At 39.6% G+C, this 23,491-nt stretch overlaps 1 protein-coding gene across 1 annotated transcript; it reads left to right on the top strand.

Moving 5' to 3' along the window:
- Window positions 1–893: 893 nt before the first annotated feature.
- Window positions 894–23,155, top strand: TAMALIN (trafficking regulator and scaffold protein tamalin). Its single transcript, XM_072409683.1, has 8 exons — window positions 894–1,151; window positions 12,975–13,024; window positions 14,758–14,812; window positions 17,528–17,630; window positions 19,872–19,965; window positions 20,170–20,236; window positions 21,018–21,084; window positions 22,572–23,155. Exons 1-8 carry the CDS (start codon window positions 969–971, stop codon window positions 23,003–23,005), a joined length of 1,053 nt encoding a protein of 350 aa, XP_072265784.1. The 5' UTR covers window positions 894–968; the 3' UTR covers window positions 23,006–23,155.
- The last annotated feature ends 336 nt before the right edge of the window (window positions 23,156–23,491 follow it).

The following is a 23,491-nucleotide window of genomic DNA, read 5'->3' as shown; positions in this document are numbered from 1 at the left end:
TCAGTCCTGATGGATCCATGAACAATGTTGGGCAGCAGCTGTACAGATTCTCGCCGAGATGAGCATGACTATTCATCGCTAGCCATAATCATCTGATGTGTATACCTAGGCTAGGTACACACACGTGGAATAATTGTTGTTAGAAAATGAACAACTAATGACAGATCAATGATTATTCATGATTATTTTAAATGATTGTATAGTGCTCAATTCTGTACATGCTGTAAGGATATGATTGTTCAAATATAATCCACCAATAACATACACACTAGATACCATTGTTTGAACTATGCAGGAAGTGACATGTACTAGAGAAAGTGTACTGCAGAACGATCCACGAACACTGAACGAGTGTACACACAATAGATAGCAAACGATTGGCGCTCAATCAGATCCGCCAGGATGGTTGTTGTTTGTTCTTTTCCAGTGACAATCCTTGTTCATCTGCATCTTGGCACTATTTTTTTGGTAATGATTATCGAACTATTGGTCATTAATTGTTCATTTCCAAGAACAATTATTGTACGTGTGTACGTAGCCATAGCCTTTTGTTGAAGAACAGAAATTTACAGCAGTGAGCGCTGGCGTAATTGACTAGATGTAAAAATTGCTTTTTAGCGACAAATTCACAGTCTTTTTCTCACTGGCTGCAAATTGCTGTCATTAATTTGAGGCAGAGGATTAATTCCAAAAACATAATACCTGGCGTGCCAATGAGAAACCCCAGGGTCTCTGAAGGTGTGATGTGTGAACTCTTTAAGGAATTGGCCACCTTCCTGGGCTGACACGTGCTCTGCTGTGCCTAGGCTTCCCATGTTGTGAGTGACTAAACCTAGGGGGCGTGTCTAAGGGGTAGGCCACGCCTCCGAGCTGAGTTATATGCCCGCTGCTCAGGGTTGTGCTGCCATAGAGAGCGAGGCGCCGGGGCTATAGGTGGGGACGTTGCTGCTGCTGCTGGCGGGACAGCAATGACTTTCCGACGGCTGAAGAAGCTTCACCACAAGGAGGATTATGGCTCCCCTCCGGAGCAGACCATATACCGGGAGAGGGACAAGGCGGACTCTACATACATGGCGCTGGACTGCTACAGGACGGATGACATGTACAAGGCGCTCATGGTCTCCGGGGGGACCCTTCCGAGAGCTAAGAAGGTACAATGCCATTGTCATGAAGTAATCCCGCAATATGCAGCACGTGTGGGGTGACCGGGAGGCGGCTTCCAGGGCAATGACTGAACCCTCTGCAGGGCGCCATAGCTGTGAGGAGCGTGTCCCCACCGTTGTCATGGCAATGTCCCTGGAGGGGGTCACCAGCACACAGGTCAGGGTGGGGGTGATAGGAGCCCATTGTTGTGTAATGAATGCAGGAACAAGACAGGCTGGTGTGTCCTGTACATGTATGTACCTTGCTGGTCCTGTACATGTATCAACCTAGCGTGTCATGTACATGTATGAACCTTGCGTGTCATGTACATGTATGTTCTTCATGTTTCCTGTACATGTATGTAGCCCGCGTGTCCTGCACATGTATGTGCCTTGTGTGTCAGCCCATGAAAGAGATGTGTCCTGAACATGTATGTTCCTTGTCAGCCCATGACAGACAGGGGCCATGCTAAGTATAGAATGCTGTGTGAGAAATCCCACCACCGATACAAATAGTGCAAAGTTTCCTCTTCTGTGTGGTGGAGATGTGAGAAGTTTGGTGTGTCGGACGCTTTTTATATTCCTGTAACTTGGCGCACCTCACTCACCACATCTAGTTTTACTCTGACTATGATGGCCACATTCGTGTGAACGCCTTTCACCGCCAGTATGTTGTGCTGTGTACAGGACGAGCCCGGACTGACCCGTTAGAGTGATGGGGAAAGGAGGGTTTTTTGGGTCTTTCCCCATTGTTAATAAGGCGCTGTGTAGCACAAGGTAAAATGTCCGATGAATAAGGCGTGCTTTCTATAGTAAGCGCTGACCATACAGTGATTGGTAATTCTAGGCATGCTTTAAATGTTGAATCTATTAGAATTCCTGAATAATGTTTTTATCAGACGGTGATCAGGAATTCCCAATTCATTCTCATCTGAGCGCCGGTGACGTAGCGGGAGGAGGAGCTCCCCTAGAAGAGCGTGTGTCATGGGGCAAAGATTGGTGCCGGTGTACAATGGTAACACCTGGAAGATATTGCTCCTTTACCATCCAGCAGTATATGGGCAGCAATGGGACACAAAGGACATCACAATTCAGTTCATGGCTTTGTTATACCAGATCCATCACTAACTAGGGTTTGACATTAAAGCTTCCTTGGCATGCCACAGATCTTCGCTCATTTGTAGTGCAGAACAATTTTGCAGAGGACACTTCTATGAGTGTCAGTCGTCTGCTCCTCGGATTTCTGTGGGGTCACTACAAGATGCTATGAAATTGGGGTCTGTGGATGATACCACCGCACTAAAGCTGCCTACACACCTGCAATTTTTCTCGTTGGAAAGGATCTTTCACGATCCTTTCCAACGAGAAAAGACTGCACGATGCATGAACGATGCTGTACATACAGCACCGTTCATGCTCTATGGAGAGGGGAGGGGGAGAGCGACGGAGCGGCACCCTGCTGCGCGCTCTCCCCTTCCCTTTCATTAGGATCGGTCCTCGTCCATCGTCCATGGATCCGCCAGGACGGTCGTCGGACGATGGACGACGACCGACTGTAGACACGGCAGATTTTCGCCCGATAATTGGCCGATACCGATTATCGGGCGAGAAAAATTTGCCGTGTGTACGCAGCTTTAGTGGGTAGCAGAGACGCGTCTGATGTGTCAGGAGCTGAAGATTTTCAAGCAAAATTTCTTCTGCAATGCATCTGATAAGTTATAATGTTTTTCCTTGCAGGCTGGTATCTTTTGACGAAGGTTTTAACACAAAACTTCTGTTAACTTACTATTATGTAGAGTTAGGTCACAGCTTTATTTATTGGATGTCTATCCATTGTAATGTCTTCTTGGCATGTCCTGTGAAAAGTCCCTGAAATCCTAATGAGGGTCAGCATTCTAGCGGTATGTTGTGTGCTAGGTACCCTACTGTAATCACAATCACAATCTGCTCATAGGATGCAAATGGGGTTGTGAGGAAAAAATCACACTTACCTTCAATCCCACAGATCCGTCAGTCCGTCGGGAGGTTTCTTCCATCGGGTCCCGGTATCCCTCTTCGTCCTGGCGCATCTTCTCCTTTCTCTTCTTCCTACATTACCCGATGTAATGTACCCTCACAAGATCAGGTGGCATAGATTAGGTAAAAACTTGCCGATCCACTGCACTTGCCTGAGATGGGCAATTATTTTCCCTATTGCTATAAAAGCTGCTCCTTCTGCCCGAGATGCTCAGGTATGGGCAGAAGGAGCAGCTAGGAGCCCCCCAGGATGCATGCTGTATGTATCTCGGGAGGCTGTACGATCCCATTTATTCTTGATTGTCTTGCCGATCGAGAGTTAAGGGGGCAGTGCTGCACCCCTTTTTAAAAAAAAAAAACAAAACCTCTAACAAATACAATCACTTACTGACTGTTATTCACCCAAACTGCTTAAACTGCTTTTGGGCAATACAGGGTGGATTTTGGCCCCAGTAAGGCATGTGACTACACGGCATTCACTGGTTGATGTCGTTCTTATGCCATGGTTAGGATACACTGTAATCACTGCTCTCCAATGCTGTATTTATACACACCTGTATTTTTTACTTTGGTGCTATCTGGCCAATGAATGAAATAAACTTGTCAAAGTAGCTCAAAGCAACACTTCTTGGAAGGTCAGATAACACTTTTCTGCTTGGATTACTAGTTTTACAGGTTTTCATCTCTCCCTGTCTGACAGGCCGGTGCAGGTCTCATGTATTCTATATAGCTCTGCCCCAGGCATGAACATTATGCTCCATGCTCCCACTGTTTTGTTTTTCACATTGCTGATCACATCATAACAAATCGGATGTTTAGGTGCAGTAGAAATGCTGTGTAATGCCAGATCATGGACTGTCAGCCCATTGTCACCCCTAATGTCTGTGCCTGATGTCCATTCCTTTCTGGTATTGGAGCTTATGGAGAGTTTTTTTTTTTTTTTTTTAGGAATGAATGGACACAAACCCAAAACACTTTCATAACACATATATCATATCTCCTGTGTGGATGATCTGGTGATGATTTCATACCTATGGGCATCACCAACCATCCCTGATGATGGATCTATAAGTAAATATATGTAGCTGGCTTAAGAACTGCCGAAATGAAGCCTGGTCAGTTGTGTCTCACTGCCATTCTGTATGTTGTTACACTACAAATGAATAATAAATGTCCCAATCATTAAATCTTTAAACAAGTAGGTGGCAGGTGGCATCTAAAGTGCCTTATATATAGAAACCTGTAATTCCCCGTTTACTTTCAGTACTTTACTCACCACACGTAAAGAAGAACTCCAAGATGGTGTCATCTAAAGTGCCTTTTGTGACAAATATGTTATTTCCTCAGGGCCCCATGGTGTCAGCTGATACCACTGCCATAATTTGGCTTGTAGTGATAGTTGTACTGCAGAGTTAGATCTAAACTCAAGAACAAAAGATATCAGTTATTTTTTTATGTAGATTTTAAAAAAAAAACTAATCATTGGCAGTGTTCTCCCCAGTCCCTTTCAGCCAGGCGCTCCGTTGTCTTGGATGGTTACTGAAGGGTTTGGGTCACAATACAGGGGCTGCCACCCACCTACAATCTCTTCCCACCCGGCTCAAGAAAGTTTCTGTGTTTAGCACTGAGAAAGTGGTCTTGGTGCATGATTTGACTTTTAGGAGGTTTAGGCCAGTTATACGATTTCAGTTTGTTGACAGCAATATCCCTGCCAGCCATGTGTGTAGGATGTGTGCTAACAATTATACGTTGTGGAATACGTTTACCCCCAAGGACACTGGAGATTCCACCTTCCTGGAGCTCTGTGTTGTACTTTATCACAAAATAAAAACACTCAATTTAATCCAGAGGAATATAATTGTTTCAAGCTGGATCCGGCATTTGGCTCAGAGATAAGAAGTTGTCAGTTATGCAAACGTTTGGCTATTTACTTAACTTGAAACTGGAAAATCGAGTTTCGAGCTGAGTGCAGCCGCCTTTAGAATGATTTTATTATCAAATGAGAACCTAATTATTTACTAATTTGCATGCACAAATGGGAGCCAAAAAAGCAGATCTATGCAGATAGTCATCTGTTAGTTTTCAGGCTAAACCTTCTCAGTGTTTCCAACCACTCCGAGTTGTGTTGTTCTTCTGAGTGAATGAAGCACTAACAGTAAATAGAGAATGACAGATGTCACAGGGCTATGTCTCTAGCATTGTGATACTTATTGTATCCTTGTCCGTCATGACCCCATTACATGCTGTATACTTCCCATAGACTGACATACAGTTTGCATTATACAGCCTTTTAGGAGCCATCTCTATTGTTTTAAAGCCATAAAAACCCTGGCTCCACAAATTACAGTTTGCCACCTTGTTTCCTTTCATCTCCCTTGGGTGGAAATTGCCAGTATGGCTTTTACTTAGTTACATGGCCACAATTTCTAAAGTATAAGCAGAGACAATGGCGTCCTGAAATTAGGTAAGAGGGTCAGCTAATCGGTAATGGAACTTACACAGACCTCCCTTTTCCTGTGTATTGTTCCATCTGTGTAGACGAGCTAGAATACTGGAAAGCCAGCCAAAATATAGGTCACTGTTCAACACGGCTCACATGTGCATATCTATGTAAAGTTTCCCAGCAGCTGGTTGAAGAATCTGCATTCTTGACTTTCTCTGTTTTCTATGAGGAAGCTCAGGTTATGAGCAAAGGAAATTATGTTCCCCAGCTGTCAAGTAAAAGGGCATGCCACTTCTAATAGTCATATTTATGTTCTCTGTAAATCAAGCTTATTAAGCCAATGTTTTTGTGGGGGCTTTACTTAAGGAGCCTTCAAAGTAAGTTTAAGTTTTTACCATATCAACTCATGTTATCATCTTTAATTCTGGTCATAATACATATCAGAGTTATATTGAGATTTATTTATTTTTTTTCTTAAGAGCAGGACATAAACTAAATATCACGGAAAAGGGCTTTATTAATCTGTCACTCAAGCTATACTATTCACATATATGACCAGGTTTAAATCATGGAATGTGAATATTGTGTTAGTAAACATTTTCCCTAACATTGAACCTACACTACACTGGTTTATTCTCTGCTTCCAATATCCTTCTTCACCAGGATCCCTGAGCTCCTTTGGCTAAGTAAATAACAAGAGCACACATTGGTGACTTATTAATTGCTTAGTGTGCATTGTGTCTCTCCTGTGAGCCAACCTTTTAACAGCAGCATATCTATGGCTAGGCAGTTTTGTGACTTGTCATGCGGAACGTTCGTCACAACGTCTTTTCATGAAGTCATAATAACATTTTAAAGTCCAATCCACTAAAAAGACATGTGCTGACTGTTTGGCGTTTTCTTGTTCCATTTGGCAGGATGTCAGTCAGCCAAATTTCAGTTCATACTAACTAGCCTACCGTATTGAATTATTTGGGGTGGGAGAAAGTTCTCTTCACATTTCTGAAGAATTTCACGACTACATCTTACATTTGTGTGCCTTGTGTGTTCACCATGTTCCTCTTTTTGGCAGTTGTGTTGAAATCTGCTGTTTCTTGTGTTAGTAGGTATTACATATGTGAGCTTGTTTAATTTGCTTTCCGAGAGTTGTCCATGTAAGTGGCCAAACAGCCTGGAAAGAAGTGCCTAGAACTTAAGTGCAAGTAATTACGAATTCTAGTTTTACAGATGGTAGCCATAGATGATCAGATGTATCCCTGAAAGCAATAGGCTTTGACAGATTTCACTGTCTTTAGATGACCTATGGGAAACATGAATACATATTTTTCTTGATTTGGCAAATAGATAAATGCAGTGCCCTTGTAGTGAATATTTGGTTCTCCACATCAAATGTGTCAGGTATCTGTTACAAAGGCATTCTAAAGAGATGCTTTATAAAATTTCAGCAATAAATGATCTCCATTGATTGATTTAGTACAATTTGTTACAACAGATGTGAAAATTGAAAGCTTATTTGTATTGGTCCTTTGGCTTAAGAAATATGCTGATCTAGCTGCATTGTTCCCCATTGGGTAATGTCATATTGATGCTGGATTAAATTTACTAAAAAAGTAAGGACTGGTCATTTAGCAAAATTATTTTTTCCAGTAGAGTGAAGCTGTGTTCCTATAAATACTGAATTATGTGCAAAGAAAATTAGGTCTTTGTTAGAAAACCAATGCTATTGCGTCAATTCTAAAGCTGAAAAAACGAATGTTATATTTGCAAAGCAAATTCACTCAAATTTCGTTAGGCATCCTCGTTAAGCACATTGAAGACCAACACAATGCATTAAATCCATGACACCTTTGGTAAAGCTGCTTACAAATGTAAAAGAACATTATACCAACTATTTATGCTCTGTCCAGGGGATCAACAAACTGGAATAGGGATCATTTGTTTTCCCCTGCAATGTCTGGTATTTGCAGCATTTCTTGCATTCCCACAATAAAGACCTAAAGGTGTAAATATCATCCAATATGAACTTGTATTACCTATATTAAAAAATATTTAAAAGAAATGATTGCTGAATGGCCAACTACAATTTAAAGTGTGCTTGCATCTAAATGAATGGAGATTAGTGGAGAGCTTCTTGTTGACTGTTACTTATATCTGCCACTCTCTATTTACCCACACACTGATAGCGCTTATAAACCACATGAGCCCAACATGTTTTGTGCCATAAGTAATAAGATTACGGTATAAAATAGATTTAACTCAGAGTTTCTGCATGGTGACCGAGGTCACTTTTGTTTAATTTACATTTTGAATGAATGGCATATGCTGTGACACTAGTAATCAGGTTTGGCACTACTTAACCATATCCTCTCAGCCAAGAAACACTGGTAATCAGTAAATGATGTGTCTGCTTCTTTGTCTTTACTTCTATTTGCATTCTTTTTGTCTATCCTATATGTCCTAATCTTGTTGTTTTTGCTGGTGGCGTTTTGCTCACAAACTGCTGCCTCACTTTTCCATGATCCTTTTTAATAATAGATTTGTTTTTCTTTGCTGTTAAACAAGAAACAGCATGGCAGTCACACCCTGTCTCTTTAAATTGCCATAATTTAATTATTGCTTTGTTTAATCTGCATTAGCCTCTATCCTTTTGGAAGCAGATGGTTCATGAAGTTGGGGACAATAAGAAGATTGAGTTTTTGATGTGAATAAACAGAAGCTGGGGCACTTTCCAAGAGCTCTGTAAAGCACATAACATATTCAGTGTAGAACTATATTGTTTTACAGTTTAAAATTGTATTTATTTAGTAGCAAATAGGAATTGTAAAGAATCCAGTGGTCATAGGAGAATTGTTTTTGCCTTTTGACAGGTTGCCTAGAAGCTTTGACAGTTATGTCTGAATGAAGCTACTCTCTACATATATAATCAGGCTTTGTCATCCAAGTATTTTAGTTTTCTCTTCTCATATTAACACAGGTCTGACTGGTTTTGCAGTATCTGTTGTGGAATAAGCACCTGCAGAAAGTGAAGTTAAGATGCCTTAAAGGTTTATTTATATGTTTAACTATAGATGGCCATGTTTTTTTGTATTGGCTATTATTATTTCCACCAAGTCTCTTAGATTGTTTATAGAATTTATTTAATTTTGGATTACAGGCACCTACAATTGCAACATTCTGCATTTCGCAGGGCCTAAAACTTCCAGGTAGGTTTATATCCATTGCCTAAGAGCAGGTACAGATCTGTCTTGGGATCCCACGCAGCTCACCACAGCTGGCACCTTGCGCTCAAACACTCTCTTACCACAGCACATTTGGCAGCTGGCGCCAGTGAGTGGTACTAGTAATGCCTACTGCAACCCATATTCACTCACTTCAGGGAGAAGCTACCATGTAACCTTCCCTAAAGACAGTACTTCCCTGGCATTAGGAAGCAGTAAATGCACAGCAACCTCATTGCTAGTGTGAACATTGCCTAGAGATATGTACTCACGTCAGATGGGCTGATATCGAACGAGTATCTGGCGTGTGTACAGAGCTCATCATTCGTTGTTCATGGATGTGTCCCGTCAGGACGACAAATAATTGTAATGGAAGTGAAGGAGAAAAGTTCAGCGGTGGTGCCGCTCCATCGTTCCCCTCCACTCCCCATAGAGGAGAATGGTGTTGAATGTACAGCACTCGTTCATGCATCGTGCAGTCTTTTGTCGTGAAAGATCCTTTCCAACGACAATTATTGCACCTGTGTACACAGCCTAAGGCTTTTGGCCATTGTCTGTTTACATCTATGGAAGCACATGTCTTCAATATACCAATTGAATAAAAATTAGGATGTATGTATGGCCTGTCCCAATTGCTATGTCATTTGTAAGACCTAGATTGGCTACATTGACTTGTCCACTTAACACTAAGTGTGGTTGTAAATGTTTTTAGGCTGTTGATTTAACAAAAGAACCAAATTAATGGCCCATTATGGTTGTAAAACCTTTAATCCTATACCTGTTAGGATTAAATATTCACTAAAGTATTGTTTTTGCAGTCTGTCGCCACTGTAGAAAGGTCCCATCTGACCGATCTACATGAAAAGAACCTAAACCACAAGAAAAGTTTATGGTTGTCTGAAATTTCCATCCTAAATATTAGCTTTTCCTCTTGTTTATTACGTGTCAAGGTTTTTTGGTTAATATATTTGTACCTTGAAGACTGTCAGACCAGGGATAGCTGTGCTGTGCATTCCCAAGTATGAATAGTAAACATGTTACTAGTACTTTATTACTAACACAATACAGTGTATTGTAAATGTGATTATCCATGAGCAGTTATGCAAGGTTTACATGCAAAACTGTTTGTTCTTCATCTTGCTAAAACCTGCGACTTGCCTAGATAGCTTTATCTAGTTCATATCTGTTAATTTGATTTTTTTCAAATTTCTGAAACAATTGTTCTTTTACTACAAATGTTAAGTTGACTTAAAGCTTCAATGCATAATTCACATTCCTGCCTGTGTGAAGTTTATTCCAGTGATACTCTCATGTAGCCCCCTTCCCCAACGCCTACTTTAGTTTGAAGTTCCTATTCACATTTTATAAATGTGCTTGGAATGGTCTCTTTTTGCCAACAGTATCTGACGCTGGTTTTGAGCTGTGAACCTCATATCACACAATGGAAGAAATTGTCTTTAGAAATGAATTGCGAGTTATTAAAATATATGCTGGGCAATGTGAAAGAGACTTTTATGAGAGTGGACTGGGAAAATAAAAGCCTTCACTCATAAGCTTCTGAGAAGGGCAAGTGTTAAAGTATGGGTAAATGTGGCATATGTGGAAGAATCCAGCTTGGCCTACATGACATTTACGTGTTTTATGCAAATTTTGTGGGTCCTATACTTGTAATGAATGTCAGCTTAATGCATATTAACATTGGCACAGGAGCTTGGAAAGAATTCTTGTTCTGCAAATTTATACGCAGAAATCTAATTCCTTCTATTCACTTGTTATGTGTTGTGGACTGGCTTTCTTTTGTGTAGTTTATGTTCATAAACTGCTTGTTTTATGGTTTGTGAATGTATTAGGTTGTCTGTTACTTGGAAATGACATTATGCTGTTGGTTTCATGATGACTTATGAATTATCTTTTGACAGGGGATGTGCTGACAACGAAATGTGACAAGTAATGCATTATGTCATCAATTCCCTTCCTTATTGATAATGAAGGCTTTGTACACATAGGTGCCAAAATCAAGTTCTTAAAACATCATTGTGGCACAAAGACAGATTACATCTTATATTGGTACATACCCGGCTTACCATTCTGTCTAATTGTTCTTCCAGTGGTGGTGTTTTTTTGAAGTATTACAATGTGGTTTTTGTTTTGGAGATTCAAAACATTTTTCTTGGTCATTTGATATTGCATTCAGAAATATTTGAAATTATGACCCTCTCATTTAAATTAATTCTGATTAGTGCTGCATATGACATTTGTAAAGAGCATCAGTACATATGAGATGATTGCAGTCTTAATGCTATTTCTTGGTCTTTGGTTTTTAAGCATGTAGGAGAAATATTAAAAGCCTTTCTAGGAAGGAAACTTGTCTTTAAAGTGTAAAGGAGATTCCTATATGCAGGTCATCACCTTATTTCCATAGAAAAGGTAATTGCACTCACTGTCTTGTGCATGCTGAGATTTGCTCTCACCAAATTCAGTTCATGTCCTATGTGTATGACCACCTCAGCATTCTCCGCTGGAAACCGGGTGTTAATTGGGTCTCTCATTAACTATTTGACCTGAGACTTTTACACACAATGTATTTAATGTGTCTAATCCCAGATTAACCTGCTGAATTCTTTATTGTTGTCTTGGGAGCTTGTATATGATTAATCTGGACTAGGTTGTTACTTTCAATTAATGTCTTTGTTTGAGGGCCAATAATTCCATACTCTTATATAGTATTAGGGGTATATAGGCAGTGTGTATGGCCTCGGCTCTTGGCCCGTCCCAGCTGCTACATCTCTGCTTGTTCAGCCCTTATAAATAGTTGAGATGAAACCATTGCAGTTTTACCATAAACAGTAATTTGACCATCAAAGGGTCTCCTGTCTTTATCAAAGAATTGCTAGTGACTTGTTTAGTTATACAACATTGATATGTTTAGGTAATTCCATCACTGTTATTTCCTTTTTTATCTGATGTGTTTACATTTGCTTTTACCTTCTAGCTTATCATGTGGGTTGGGTAATCCGTGTGACTGGAGCATGGAGTGAGGCCTGAATAATTTGGTCTATTCAACATATGCCCAGTATTTTATATAAATCTGCAACTCTTGCTTTGTAGAAAGCCATGTATAACAATAAAGTTATATGTATTGCCCTTTTTCCACTTTGAATAGACTAAGTAAAAGTTATGATGCATATCAAGTTGTTTTTTTTTCCTTGATCTGTGTCCCATGTAAGAGATTTTCTTTAGTTTACTGTTCAAGCCTCTCTTAACCAGTTGTCACCAGAACTACTAAGCCCCTTCGGTGGTGTGTGTGTGGGGGGGTCCCTTCTCTTCCTGCTTGGGGGACAACTTAAAAATGTGAACTTTATCTACTTTAGTCCTCTGGGAATGGTCATGAGAAAAAATAGAAAAGCAAAAACACAGGAAGCAAAAATCAAAAATTTAGTTACCTCCAGCACTGTGATTTCCTTTTTTTCTTGATGTGTTTACATTTTTTCTACCTCTTTGCTTATCATGTGGATTTAGTAATCCAGTGTGACTGGAAAATGCAGTGAAGCCAGAATCATTTAGCCTATCCAACATATCTTTTCTGTTCCTCTGTTTAGCAACATTAGATTAGAGGAAAATATTTGTGCTCCTCCAAATAAGTGATCAAGCAGGGACTGCCGATGAACGCTGCAAGACCGACCTGGTATTTATTGACTCTTAAGCTACGTACACAGTCTAATGGTTCTCACCCAATAATCAGCTCAGGGCCGATATCGGAAAAATCTGGCGTGTGTATTGTGATCGTTCGTCGTCCGTGGATCCGCCAAGACGGTCGTTCAGATGGTGGACGACGAACGATCCTAATGCATGTTAAGGGGGAGAGTGCGCAGCAAGGTGCTGTTCCGTCGCTCTCCCCCTCCCCTCTGCATAGAGCAGAACAGTGCTGTGTGTACAGCACTCGTTCATGCATCGTTCAGTGCTAGTCGTTGGAAAGTATCGTGAAAGATCCTTTCCAACGACTTTGGAATTTGCACGTGTGTACCCAGCTTTACTAGCTAGATCCCTCTGAGGTATAGCTGTTTTGGGTTGGGTACAGTAAACAAATTAAGTGATTTGTCTGAAGTGATTTGTGATTCTTCTGCACACATTTTAATGTTTTGTTTTTTCATTTAGGGTTCTCCAATGGGCTGGAGAAACGTTGGCCAAACATCTGAACATTACAGGTAAAGTATCTTCTCCCTCTAGCTCCATGTATTCTTGTTCCTTCATCTGTTTGTGTTTCTTTATATATGCTAGAGAATCTTTTCAGGATCACCTTGAGTATTTATTTTATTTCCATTATTTATGTGTTCTGACTACTAATTTGGCTTGGTAATCTTGTGCGGTAAGCCGGCGGTTGCCAACTGGTGGTCCGCAGCTCTAGCCGGTGCGCCCCCCAAATGGGGTCAGAACAAGATACCCACTGGGGGGCGCACACCGGCCAGAGCAATGGACCATGTCCCCCGTATAGATCGCGGCTTGTGTCTCTGGAGAGTGGGCTGGTTCTGGCATCATGACGAACACTATGGGGGAAGTTTCTTCCCCTTTGAGTGACATACGGCTCCCCGTGCATGCACGGTCTGAAGTCCATAAATTTAGTGTTCAGTGACAGTGCTCAACCCAGAAATTTTTTTAAGCCGGGTGGGAAGAAATTGTAGGTGGGTGACAGCACCTGTATTGTGACCAAACGCTTCAGTAACCACCCAAAAACAGCCGGGTGGGTGCAAAAAAGTGCCCAGTGGTGCGCCCAGCTAAAAGGGCCTGGGGAGAACCCTGAGTGAGGTCCAAAGGGTTGGCGACCACTGCTGTAAGCATTCCTATGCCTTGTGTCTTTGTTTAGTTTGCATTTGGCTGTATATGTGGGCACCTTATTTGTGCAATCATTACAAGGATGCTCTGAGGCCATCTTCTTTTTCAAAGATAAGGTCTTCTGGTAGAAAACAATAGACTCTCTGTTCTCCGGTAAAATTAATCAATGTGTGTAGATTTATGTAAAACCTGGTTTATAATCATTAAATACATTTATACCTATTTCTATATGTAGGCAAAACTTAGTAGTATTTGCTGACCTTCTTACCTTATCTAGTACAAATTTACTGGACATGCTTTGTTCTTATACACCTACAGTGCTGCTTGTAGTATTTTACTTATGTAGAAAGCCATTTATAACCTTACAATATATGTGATGGCATTTTCCATTTTGAAGAGACTAAGGAATAGTAAAATGAATATTAAGTGTTTCCCCATCTGTGTCCTATGTAAGGGATTTACCTTCCTTTCTTGTCTGTAAAAAAAAAAAAAAAGGGAGGTCAGACCCCTCTAGGAAAGTTGTCACCAGAACAAGGAAGCCCATTAGGAGGTTTCTCTTCTATTCCTGCTTTGGGGATAATTCTAAAATGTGAACTTTACCTACTTTAGTCTCATTGAATGGTCGCCAGGAACACAGGAAGCAATTACAACCCGATGGGGGTTCTAATTCCTTGTCTTTGTGTCCAAAAGCAATAGTGGACTTTTGATAAACTTGCTGCTATATGAGAATATTCAGAAATTTTTGCCTGAGTAATAAATATATTTACATTCATTCAAGGTATCACTTGGTTAGATTTTTTATCTTCTCTGTATGTTACTTTATATTAACAAAGTGTAAAAATACAGTGCAATTAATAATGACATGTAATTGGCAACATATGTGCAAAACTAGAAGACAGCAAATAAAGGCCTATTGAGGCACAGTGGGTGTTTTGGCTTTGTAAAGGAGAAGCCTGAAGCCTTGTTATACAGAACAATGGTCTGCATTATGCAATTCACAGTCCATATGTTTTGTCTTGTGTACTGGAAAACTGCTGTGAAGATGTAGGGGGTGGGGGACAAACACTATACAGAAATGGCAACAATGTTTTTTTTTTTCTCTTTTCAGAAAAATAGTTACTTTGGAGAAGGAAGATTCGGAAACTTTTGGGTTTGAGATTCAGGTGAGCACAGTTTCTCCAAGGTTTTTCTAATATTGTAGAGTGACTTTTTGTGTGATATTTTATTTATTTTTTACCTGGTTGATGTTTAGTGACCTGGCTGCTACAACGTCTTTCATAATGCGCTGCCTCCTAAAGATTTAAGCCTAATACATACAGCAGATTTCTGTCACTGAAATTGATCTTTCATGACTGTTTTCAGTGGGAAATTAAAGCATTTTACACACCATTCTGGTATAAGGAGGGGGGAAGGCAAGCGAGCAGCACTCTGCTATGTTTTTTTCCCACAGCAACCATTCCTGGTCAGTCGTATATCAGTCTTCCAGGGCAAGTTGATGAACAAGATCAGCAGGCCACTGTACACACATTAGATTTTTGCTCATGACAAGCTTAACTGTGCATCTCAGTTGACAGCCATCTGACACCAACATAGCTTTGGACTTCCTCTAGTCCTATTGAATTTTCGAGTATGCGACAGTGTTGAGGGTGGTCATTATATACAAGATTCCATCACAATGATGAAGAATTGAATCTGTACATGTAGCTTCAGCTTTTTTGAAAGAGGTGTATACAGCAAGATTTTCTAAAACACTCACTAGGCGTTTAGCAAGTTTTAAAGCACCCTTCAGCTCTAGCGTGGGATGTTAAATACTGATCAAGATGTGACTGTAATTTTAGTAGACCACAGGCTTCTGATTTACTAATTTACCAGGCCTTGTTCTGCAATGTGTCTGTGTGGTGGTGGCTAGCTTGGTAAAGGAATTGGGCTTTCCTTCCGTGTGGTAAAACTGTTCCTTATGACTGGTCTAATGACTTGTGGAGCAATATCCAAGAAGTGGTTCACAAAGCTCCAATGTACAGAAAGTAAAAGATAGTCGGTGCAGGCAGTGCATAAGCTGTGTGTGTGTTTTTTAGGTTACAATCCACAGCTAAATCGCTAAACAATTGACAGCAAGGACCCATGTTTTCTGCTTATTCTCACCTCTTCTTGAATCAAAATGACACTATACGGTCATGGGAAAAGATCACAGAGGATAGTTTCCAGTGACAGTTATTGAGTGTGTGTACACGTTGTATCATACTATTGTATCAAGAAAACTTTGCCAGAACTTGTTTATTGTGTCAATACAAAATAATCATCTTGGTCTGACTGGGGAATATTGCCTCATATTTCTGAGTTTGCAGGAAAAATGTCTAGACATTGTAGGGGTTTGATGCTTGCTGGCAGATTGCCTGATGATTTTTTTTTTTTTTCGTGCATCCTTTACAGAGTTAGCCACAACATTTCCCCACATGGTGTTTCAGCATTGTTTTCTGTAATGCTTCCTCCTTTGGTGTATTTTTTTTAATACACACACTAAAGCTAATACACTTTAGCTATATTACTATTGACCTGGGGCAAATATGCACATCAGTAAAGCCAGTAAAACTTGTTTGGATGTTTTAATTGCCTTTATAGCCAGGTAGCTGGTGAATTCAGAAGTTGATTAGCAATTGGGTTATCTAGATCTGGGAGAGGATTTCTGTTCCTCAAATTTTTACTGTGTGAAAGCCAAGACTGGCAAGTCAGCAATTTACATTTGACGGACTGGTGTGTATGAGAGTTCCATTATATTAGGTGAAATATTCACCAATGTTGTATGCTTTAGAACAACTTCTAAATTCAAATCTGAAAATATTACAAGAGGCTTTGCTTACAATTACCAGTTAAAGCTGTGTGTTCTGTATTCTGAGGGGTGAATTTTAGCCCAGTCGAGCGGTGACAGCATATCATTGCATGAATAGTTTTATTTAATATGCTTTGTAAATATGGATGTTACAGCTGGTTAATGAATAACTGCAGTTTTCCGTTCACCTACACAGGGCTTTGGATTATCACCTGTTAAACAAATAGAAGCAGCTGGCAAGGTGTTCACCCAGGGCAGCCTCTGTCACGGTTGCTAGGAAGTGGCCAGACTAAATGTTTGCATATTGTCATTATTTCCCTATATTTGTGTGGCTGGGCGACTGTGTTTATCTTTCTTAGGCCTCCTCAATCAAATTATCCAGCACTGTATACAAAGGTTATCTGCAGCTCTTTATATCCAATCAACTGCAATGACACTAATGTACTTGTACTGAAAAGACCACAACTTTATACTGACCGGCTGGCATATGTCATCTATGTGTAAGCACCAAAGATGAGAATGAAAATCATTTCATCCAGCTGCTGTCAGCTGGACGGGGCCTTGATCCAGTGTCTGTAGGTCCAGCACACGCCTGCCAGCAAAATATTTTCGGGAATGTTTTTTGAAACAGTTATGAATTCTCACAACTAGTGGTACAAGTAGCCCTGACATTTCTTTGCCCTATTCTACTCCAAACTAACTACTACACAACATTTTCCCATATGGAAATATGAAAAAGCAGTAAAACAAAACCATGAAACACAATAGCTAGTTAATTTAGTAAAAATGAGAACGTATCACTGTTTAGTTGTTGAGTATACACATTGTGTCCATGGCTGTGTTTTAATGTGATTGCCATTGAAAGTGCTCTGTGTGTTTTGGAACAGACAGCAAGTTGGTTGGTGTTTGGTTTATTTTATCATGCTTCCTTATTTTCAGTCTGTATATACAAAGTCATTTGCCTTGCTAGCCATTTTTATTTTTAAAGAGATCCCTAAAGGTGTGTGTGGTTATCTATAAACCTATTTCAAGTGTCCTTTTTTTCCTGCAGACTTATGGACTACACCATAAAGACAAGAACACAGTAGAAATGTTTACGTTTGTCTGCCGGGTACATGAAGGAAGCCCTGCTATGCTGTGTGGCCTTAAAGTTGGTAAGTCAGCTCAACTCGTTCTGCTGACACTTATCCAAAGTCAAAAGATACCTGATAGTAAACTACTAACATAAGCATGCTTTTTTATCTGGAATTTCCTCATATTATCATGCTGCTGTCATTGGCAAGAAATGCAAGTGGTTTACTGGTGGTTTCCTGTGTAATCTAACACCTTCCTGACAGTAATTCTTAGATAAAAACCTCATATATGCCATTTATTCATGTACTGTCAATTCAGTAATATGAAAACTTGCCTTGGTTAGGGGGCTTGGGTTTTTCCTGTCAAAGTAGTTTGCCACTGATCACGTATATAGGCAGGCTTGTGATGTGACACTATTACAAAGAGTTGTGTGCTCAGGGCAGGTATAACAATAGATTGAATTTTAGAAACACCTACCTTTAAATGGTTTCTTTTTAAAGCCCAATATATGCATAAATGTCATGGCTTTAACCATAGTCATCACAAGAGAATGTATACCGAGAACTCTGCTAAACAGTAATCCCTTATGTAGGTATTCAGCTTTGTGTTTGGGAAATTGAATCAATTTAGTTTTAGTAAATCTGCCTTCCAATACTCTGTTTAGCCTTCTTTAGCTTTGAACTGCAGTGTGTTAATATGAAGCTTATGTCAGTGGGGATGTTTTTGTTCGAGTCCCTGTTGCTTTTCTGTGTTCTCCCAACATGTTCTCTGCAGGAAATGACTCAGGCAAGCTAGGGCTTGGAAAGGAGCCTCCAATTGTGTCCATGCAGTAAGGGACAGAGCACGAACTTTTGTTCCTGCTCTAATCAAAGTTGCCAGATTTCACAGAGATTTCAGGGAAATCCATGAGCTTGTAGTCCCCTGCCTAGCATCCTCCTTTATCTGTGAGGAAGTGCAGAGGAGACACAGTGACAACAGCCAAGAGGAGCACAGGCCAGCAATGAGTTATAGATAGCTATTCATGTTTATGTATTTACTGTTAGGTAATTGTAACATAATTGTACAATGAGTTGTCTTCTTGTAATTTTACAACATGTGCAGATTGTTCTTATGAGGGATTTTATTTCTTTCTCATTTTAATTCTTCACCAATCCATTAAGCAGTCTTGGTAACTACAGCTACTATTATTATGCATAACACTGCAAAATGTGGATATACAGATAGATGATTAAAAAAAAAAAACACACCCTCTACATAAGTCCAGCATAACACATTTATTTTCATGCCCCTCTGTGAACTAACCTGCCTTTTATCAGAGCTTTTCCTCTGTGTCTGGTATTGGTGCTCAGGTATAACCAGTTGGAATTGTGAAGGGATTGCTGCTACTTGATTGTTTACCAAGAGTCTGCTAATCGGTAACACTGCCTTCATCACTAGAAGCAACACCAGAGGGAAAGCTGCTTTTAGCTATTGGGTATTAAATTATGGCTTTGAAATGATATTTATAGGGTTGTGTTTAGTAAAATTAGAGCTGCGTACACACTTCCAATTTTTAATTTTTCCAATGTTGATCGTCCATGGGCTGAGCATGCGTGATGAACGAACGTTCGTTCACTTCCTGTCGTGCACGTCACTCCCTCTATCGCTCAAATGATCGTATCTATTGTGTGTACAATATCTACGAACGATCGTGTTGTTATCTGTATGTGCAGGATCGGTGCTATACGATCGTTCGTAGATATCGTGCAGGATCGTTCGTCGTTCGTTTAACAACGATAATAATTGGAAGTGTGTACGTAGCTTTAGCTTTAATTTTAGTTCTCATATTTTGTTGCAAATAAACTGATTGAATTAGGAAGAGTTAAAAATGAGTAAGATTTGTTTTACTCCTAACATAAGATAAACATTTTATCCTTTGTTACCAGATTTATCCCTCTAGAACACCGCTGCTTATCCTGTACTCAGAGGTTTTTATAATTACTATTCTATTTTGAATGGCAGCAAAGGAACACTGGAAATTATTGTTGGCTATTATCAGATTGGAGTTTACTCCAGGATTAGGGAAGACTGGAAGGGCAGGATATTAGAGCAATGTTTTATGGCACTATTAAACGCTCCTTTACTATTTTAATTATACATAAACTCCCACTTTATGGTTTCATGTTTTACTTCTTTAATTCCACGCCTCCTTTATTTAATGAAAATATTTTCTAAAGCAATTGTACGGTAGATGCAGAAAATCATCAAACAACTTTGATCCTTGGGTGAAATGTATGATAATATGAAGCCCAGCTTACTAATTAATGTCTCTTATTTTTTAGGTGATATAATTGCTGGAGTTAATGGCCTCAATGTGGAAGGAATTAGGCACAAGGACATTGTAGAGTTGATAAAGGCTTCTGGGAATAAAATAAGGTAACACTTGAATAAACACAAATGTTTTAGCCTTTTTTTAAAATGCAGAATAAAACATGCAGAAATATTTTTTAACTTTATATTTGGTACCTCCCAAGAGGTTTTTTTTTTTTTTTTAAATATATGCTTTCCTTTTATGTTTGTCATCTAAACTATTTGGCATATAGTTCTCTTACCTGTTGCAATGTCTTGCTGTATTGACAGGCTGGAAACTGTCTATGGTTCTTCCATCAGAAGAGCGGAGTTGGAGGCAAGGCTCCAGTATTTGAAGGTAACTAGCAGTAAAGAGATAAAGAAATTATAGTGTCTGTGTATTGTTGGATTTGCAGTAGTGGAACACACAGAATTCCATGTGGCTGGTTATAGCAGTTCAGCCAAAAAGTACTGGAATATGCCATTTAATGGTCACATGGCAGGATATCCATAAAAGACTGAGTTATAGGCATTCCCCAACACATTACACTCACATGTTTTTCCTTAACGTTCTGATATTCATTTCTTTTTAAATTTAATGTATATATAATTCCCCCTCCCTTTCCCCAGACAGCAGAGCAGTGTTGGTGACCTGACTTTTCTTACTTCTTCTTTTACTGCAACAAGGCAATACAGCTAAGTCACCTCCCTGCCTCCCGGCCTGTGATAACTTTAAAGAGCAACTACAGACTGATCTTCCTTCTTGCTCTCTCTCCTCTTGTAGCAAGAGACTGATCTAAACATGCTGGGGTTAATCATATGAGTCTGCGTCACAAAAAAGCGTTCTTTTATGATTTTATGTGACGTTTAGGAACTTACTCTAGTTTGTTTTTATACCTGCCTTTAATTTACCAATATACAGATGTATCAACTTTTTAAAAATACTAAGTTTAAATGTACACATTTATTTGGTAAGGCAGAGTATCGGGGATATGCAACTCTGAGAGATGTTTGGATGGCCTAAAGCATCTTGCACATTGTTCTTTGTCCCTTAAAATCCATTTGCAGTTGTAATTAAAACATTCTGAAAATATCTGTAATCATCTTTACATATCTAATATCTCCAATTGTCTTTACAGCAAACTTTGTATGAGAAATGGGAAGAATACCGCTCTCTTATGGTGCAGGAGCAGAGACTGCTACATGGTAAGTGTCATCCTGTATTTAATTCCTAGCTGCTTACCCCACATATGGCATTTGCATGGGAGGATTAAACCACTTCAGAGCTGGTAGCCCTGCAGGAGAGAGGTCATATAACCGGTTACAATGTGTTACCAATTAATCATTTAGCTCATGGTATTTGGTTTAACAAATACTTTTCTTCCCCTAAAATGTTCCTGTTTTAGTGAGTCATGTTCTCTTTTCTAGAAGGTCTGTGCTGGCTTCCCAGAATTAGTGTAACTTCTGCTTTTTCTTTGAATTATATCTCCTAGTTAACAGAACTATGTTGCAGCTATTCCTTCTGCCTCTTCTACTGTAAAGTACTTTAAGTAGCATTTAATAATATATTGTCATTTTGGGGACAACAACTTTTAAATATCCTTTCCTGTGTAACCCAAAACCAGTGATTCCTGATCAAAATCCTTTTTTCTCCCAGCCCTTGGCTGTGCTAAGCACTGGTCCAACAGATGGCTGTGTAATCTAGTACATTGCAGTCGCTTCATTAGTCCTCATCCATCTATTGTATTTACTTGTCCTTTATGTATTCCTGTAATGACTGGAAAGTATTAACTTTATGAGTAGTGGTGACCCAGACATTCATTAGATGGGGTGATTTCTCTTACATGAAGTATTGAGCAATACATCTGTAGTTACTCCACCGAGATGCACATTTGTGACTTCATACATATCCCATCACAGTACATTGGGGATAGGGGGCAGGCAAAGTGTTGTTGACTCAGAACAAGATGTTTGGCAAAAACATATCTGTAAATATGCCGGCTCAATCCCCATTTTTTATGTATCTCTTTAGACCACCTTAGGGAATGCTCGGTATAATGGTCTGCCTGGGAGTGCTGTCCTGGACAGACTAACATGTCATAGAATGCCAGAGGTTACATACTGAAGAAATTAAAGTTCTTTAGTGTTTTGTGGGGCAGTGATTTAACACTTGTAAAAGCCATATTTTATACTAGAAAATCTGGAATATTTATGGATTAAAAACACATGACGCCATTTGTATACATTTATATTAATGCTGCCTAGGGATCAGTTTTTGGCTTTGGTTAAAACAACCTGTTGGCTATAAATATGTTTTATTATGCCTTGGGTGTTATTTGTATGATGAGCTACCCCCTGTTTATAGTTTAAGATCTGTATTAGTTCTGTTTGTGTTTTATGATATCTGTTACAGAAATACTGAATTGTTAGTCTTCCTTGATTATAATGAATTGTATGGGTATATCCCTAGTAATTGTTGTACTTGTATACATCTTCTACATATTTATATCTGTAACATCTCCAAATTCTTTATCCACACCAATTACATTACATTATTTTTCAAGCGCTGTCGGGAGATGTTTAGAAAGTGTCCTGTTTTTCAGAACAGTTTGCTAGTATGTGGTGGTTATCTTAGCTCGTGCAATGAGGACTTCACTATATCACTTCAAATAACTCTTTCTTGTGCTTCCTAGGCATTGTCGTGAAGGACCCAAGCGTATACGACACATTGGAATCGGTCAGGTCATACATCTATGGGACGGTGCCTCAATTAAAAGAACCTCTGCCAAGCTCTCTGGCCACTGGAAGTATGTGCAGCAGTGCAAGTTGTTTGAGTACTGCTGAGGACAATGAGGACGCTGTGTATCAGACTTGCTACTTCAGCTCAGATTCTACAGATGAAATTAATAATGTTTCCAACAAAACCACACTCAAGCCTTACAAGTCACCACTAACTCGTAGCTCAAGTGTAAAGTGTGCAAGTCCTGCAACAAACTGGGATAAGCCAAAAGAGCAGAGCACGTTTGTGTCTTTACCTAGGAAAAAACACAAAAGCTTTCGGAAAAGACTGTTAAAATTTATTCCTGGACTAAACAGATCATTAGAAGAGGACGCCAGTCCTCTTTAGCACTTCTTTGTATGAACAGTTAAGTTATTTATTTATTGTTTTGCAACAAAAAAGAGTGAATTTGTATTTACTTTGTTAAACTTTATTGTTAAACTTTATAACATTTGTTTTTCATTAAAATTGCTTGGCAAAGCAATGGATGCCAAACTCCAGGATTTACTATAAAAAAATGAACCTATGTTCTTCCAAAGACTTGAATTTTTCAAAGGCTTTCTAGAGATGTACCAGAGCCTGCAAAAAGCTGCCACACAGTGAACAGTTTTGTTCTTGTTCCCTATAACTGAAGCCCTCTTGTCGGTGGGGGGGGGGGGGGGGGGACACAAGCAATATACACAATATTACAGCACACCCTCTCTTTCGGTGTTAGGCTTAATATACTCTGTTTACTAGGCTGGTCAGTGCTTACTTTAGTGATTGTCTAAATGGTTAATTTCCTGCACACGTAGGCGACATTCAACATACAAGGCTCTCATTGAAGTGGGGTTG

This window comes from Pyxicephalus adspersus, chromosome 1 (genome assembly GCF_032062135.1).
Source record: "Pyxicephalus adspersus chromosome 1, UCB_Pads_2.0, whole genome shotgun sequence".
NCBI classification, from domain to species: Eukaryota; Metazoa; Chordata; class Amphibia; order Anura; family Pyxicephalidae; genus Pyxicephalus; species Pyxicephalus adspersus.
Note: the sequence above shows the minus strand (reverse complement) of the source record. Positions and strands in the feature narration are given on the sequence as shown.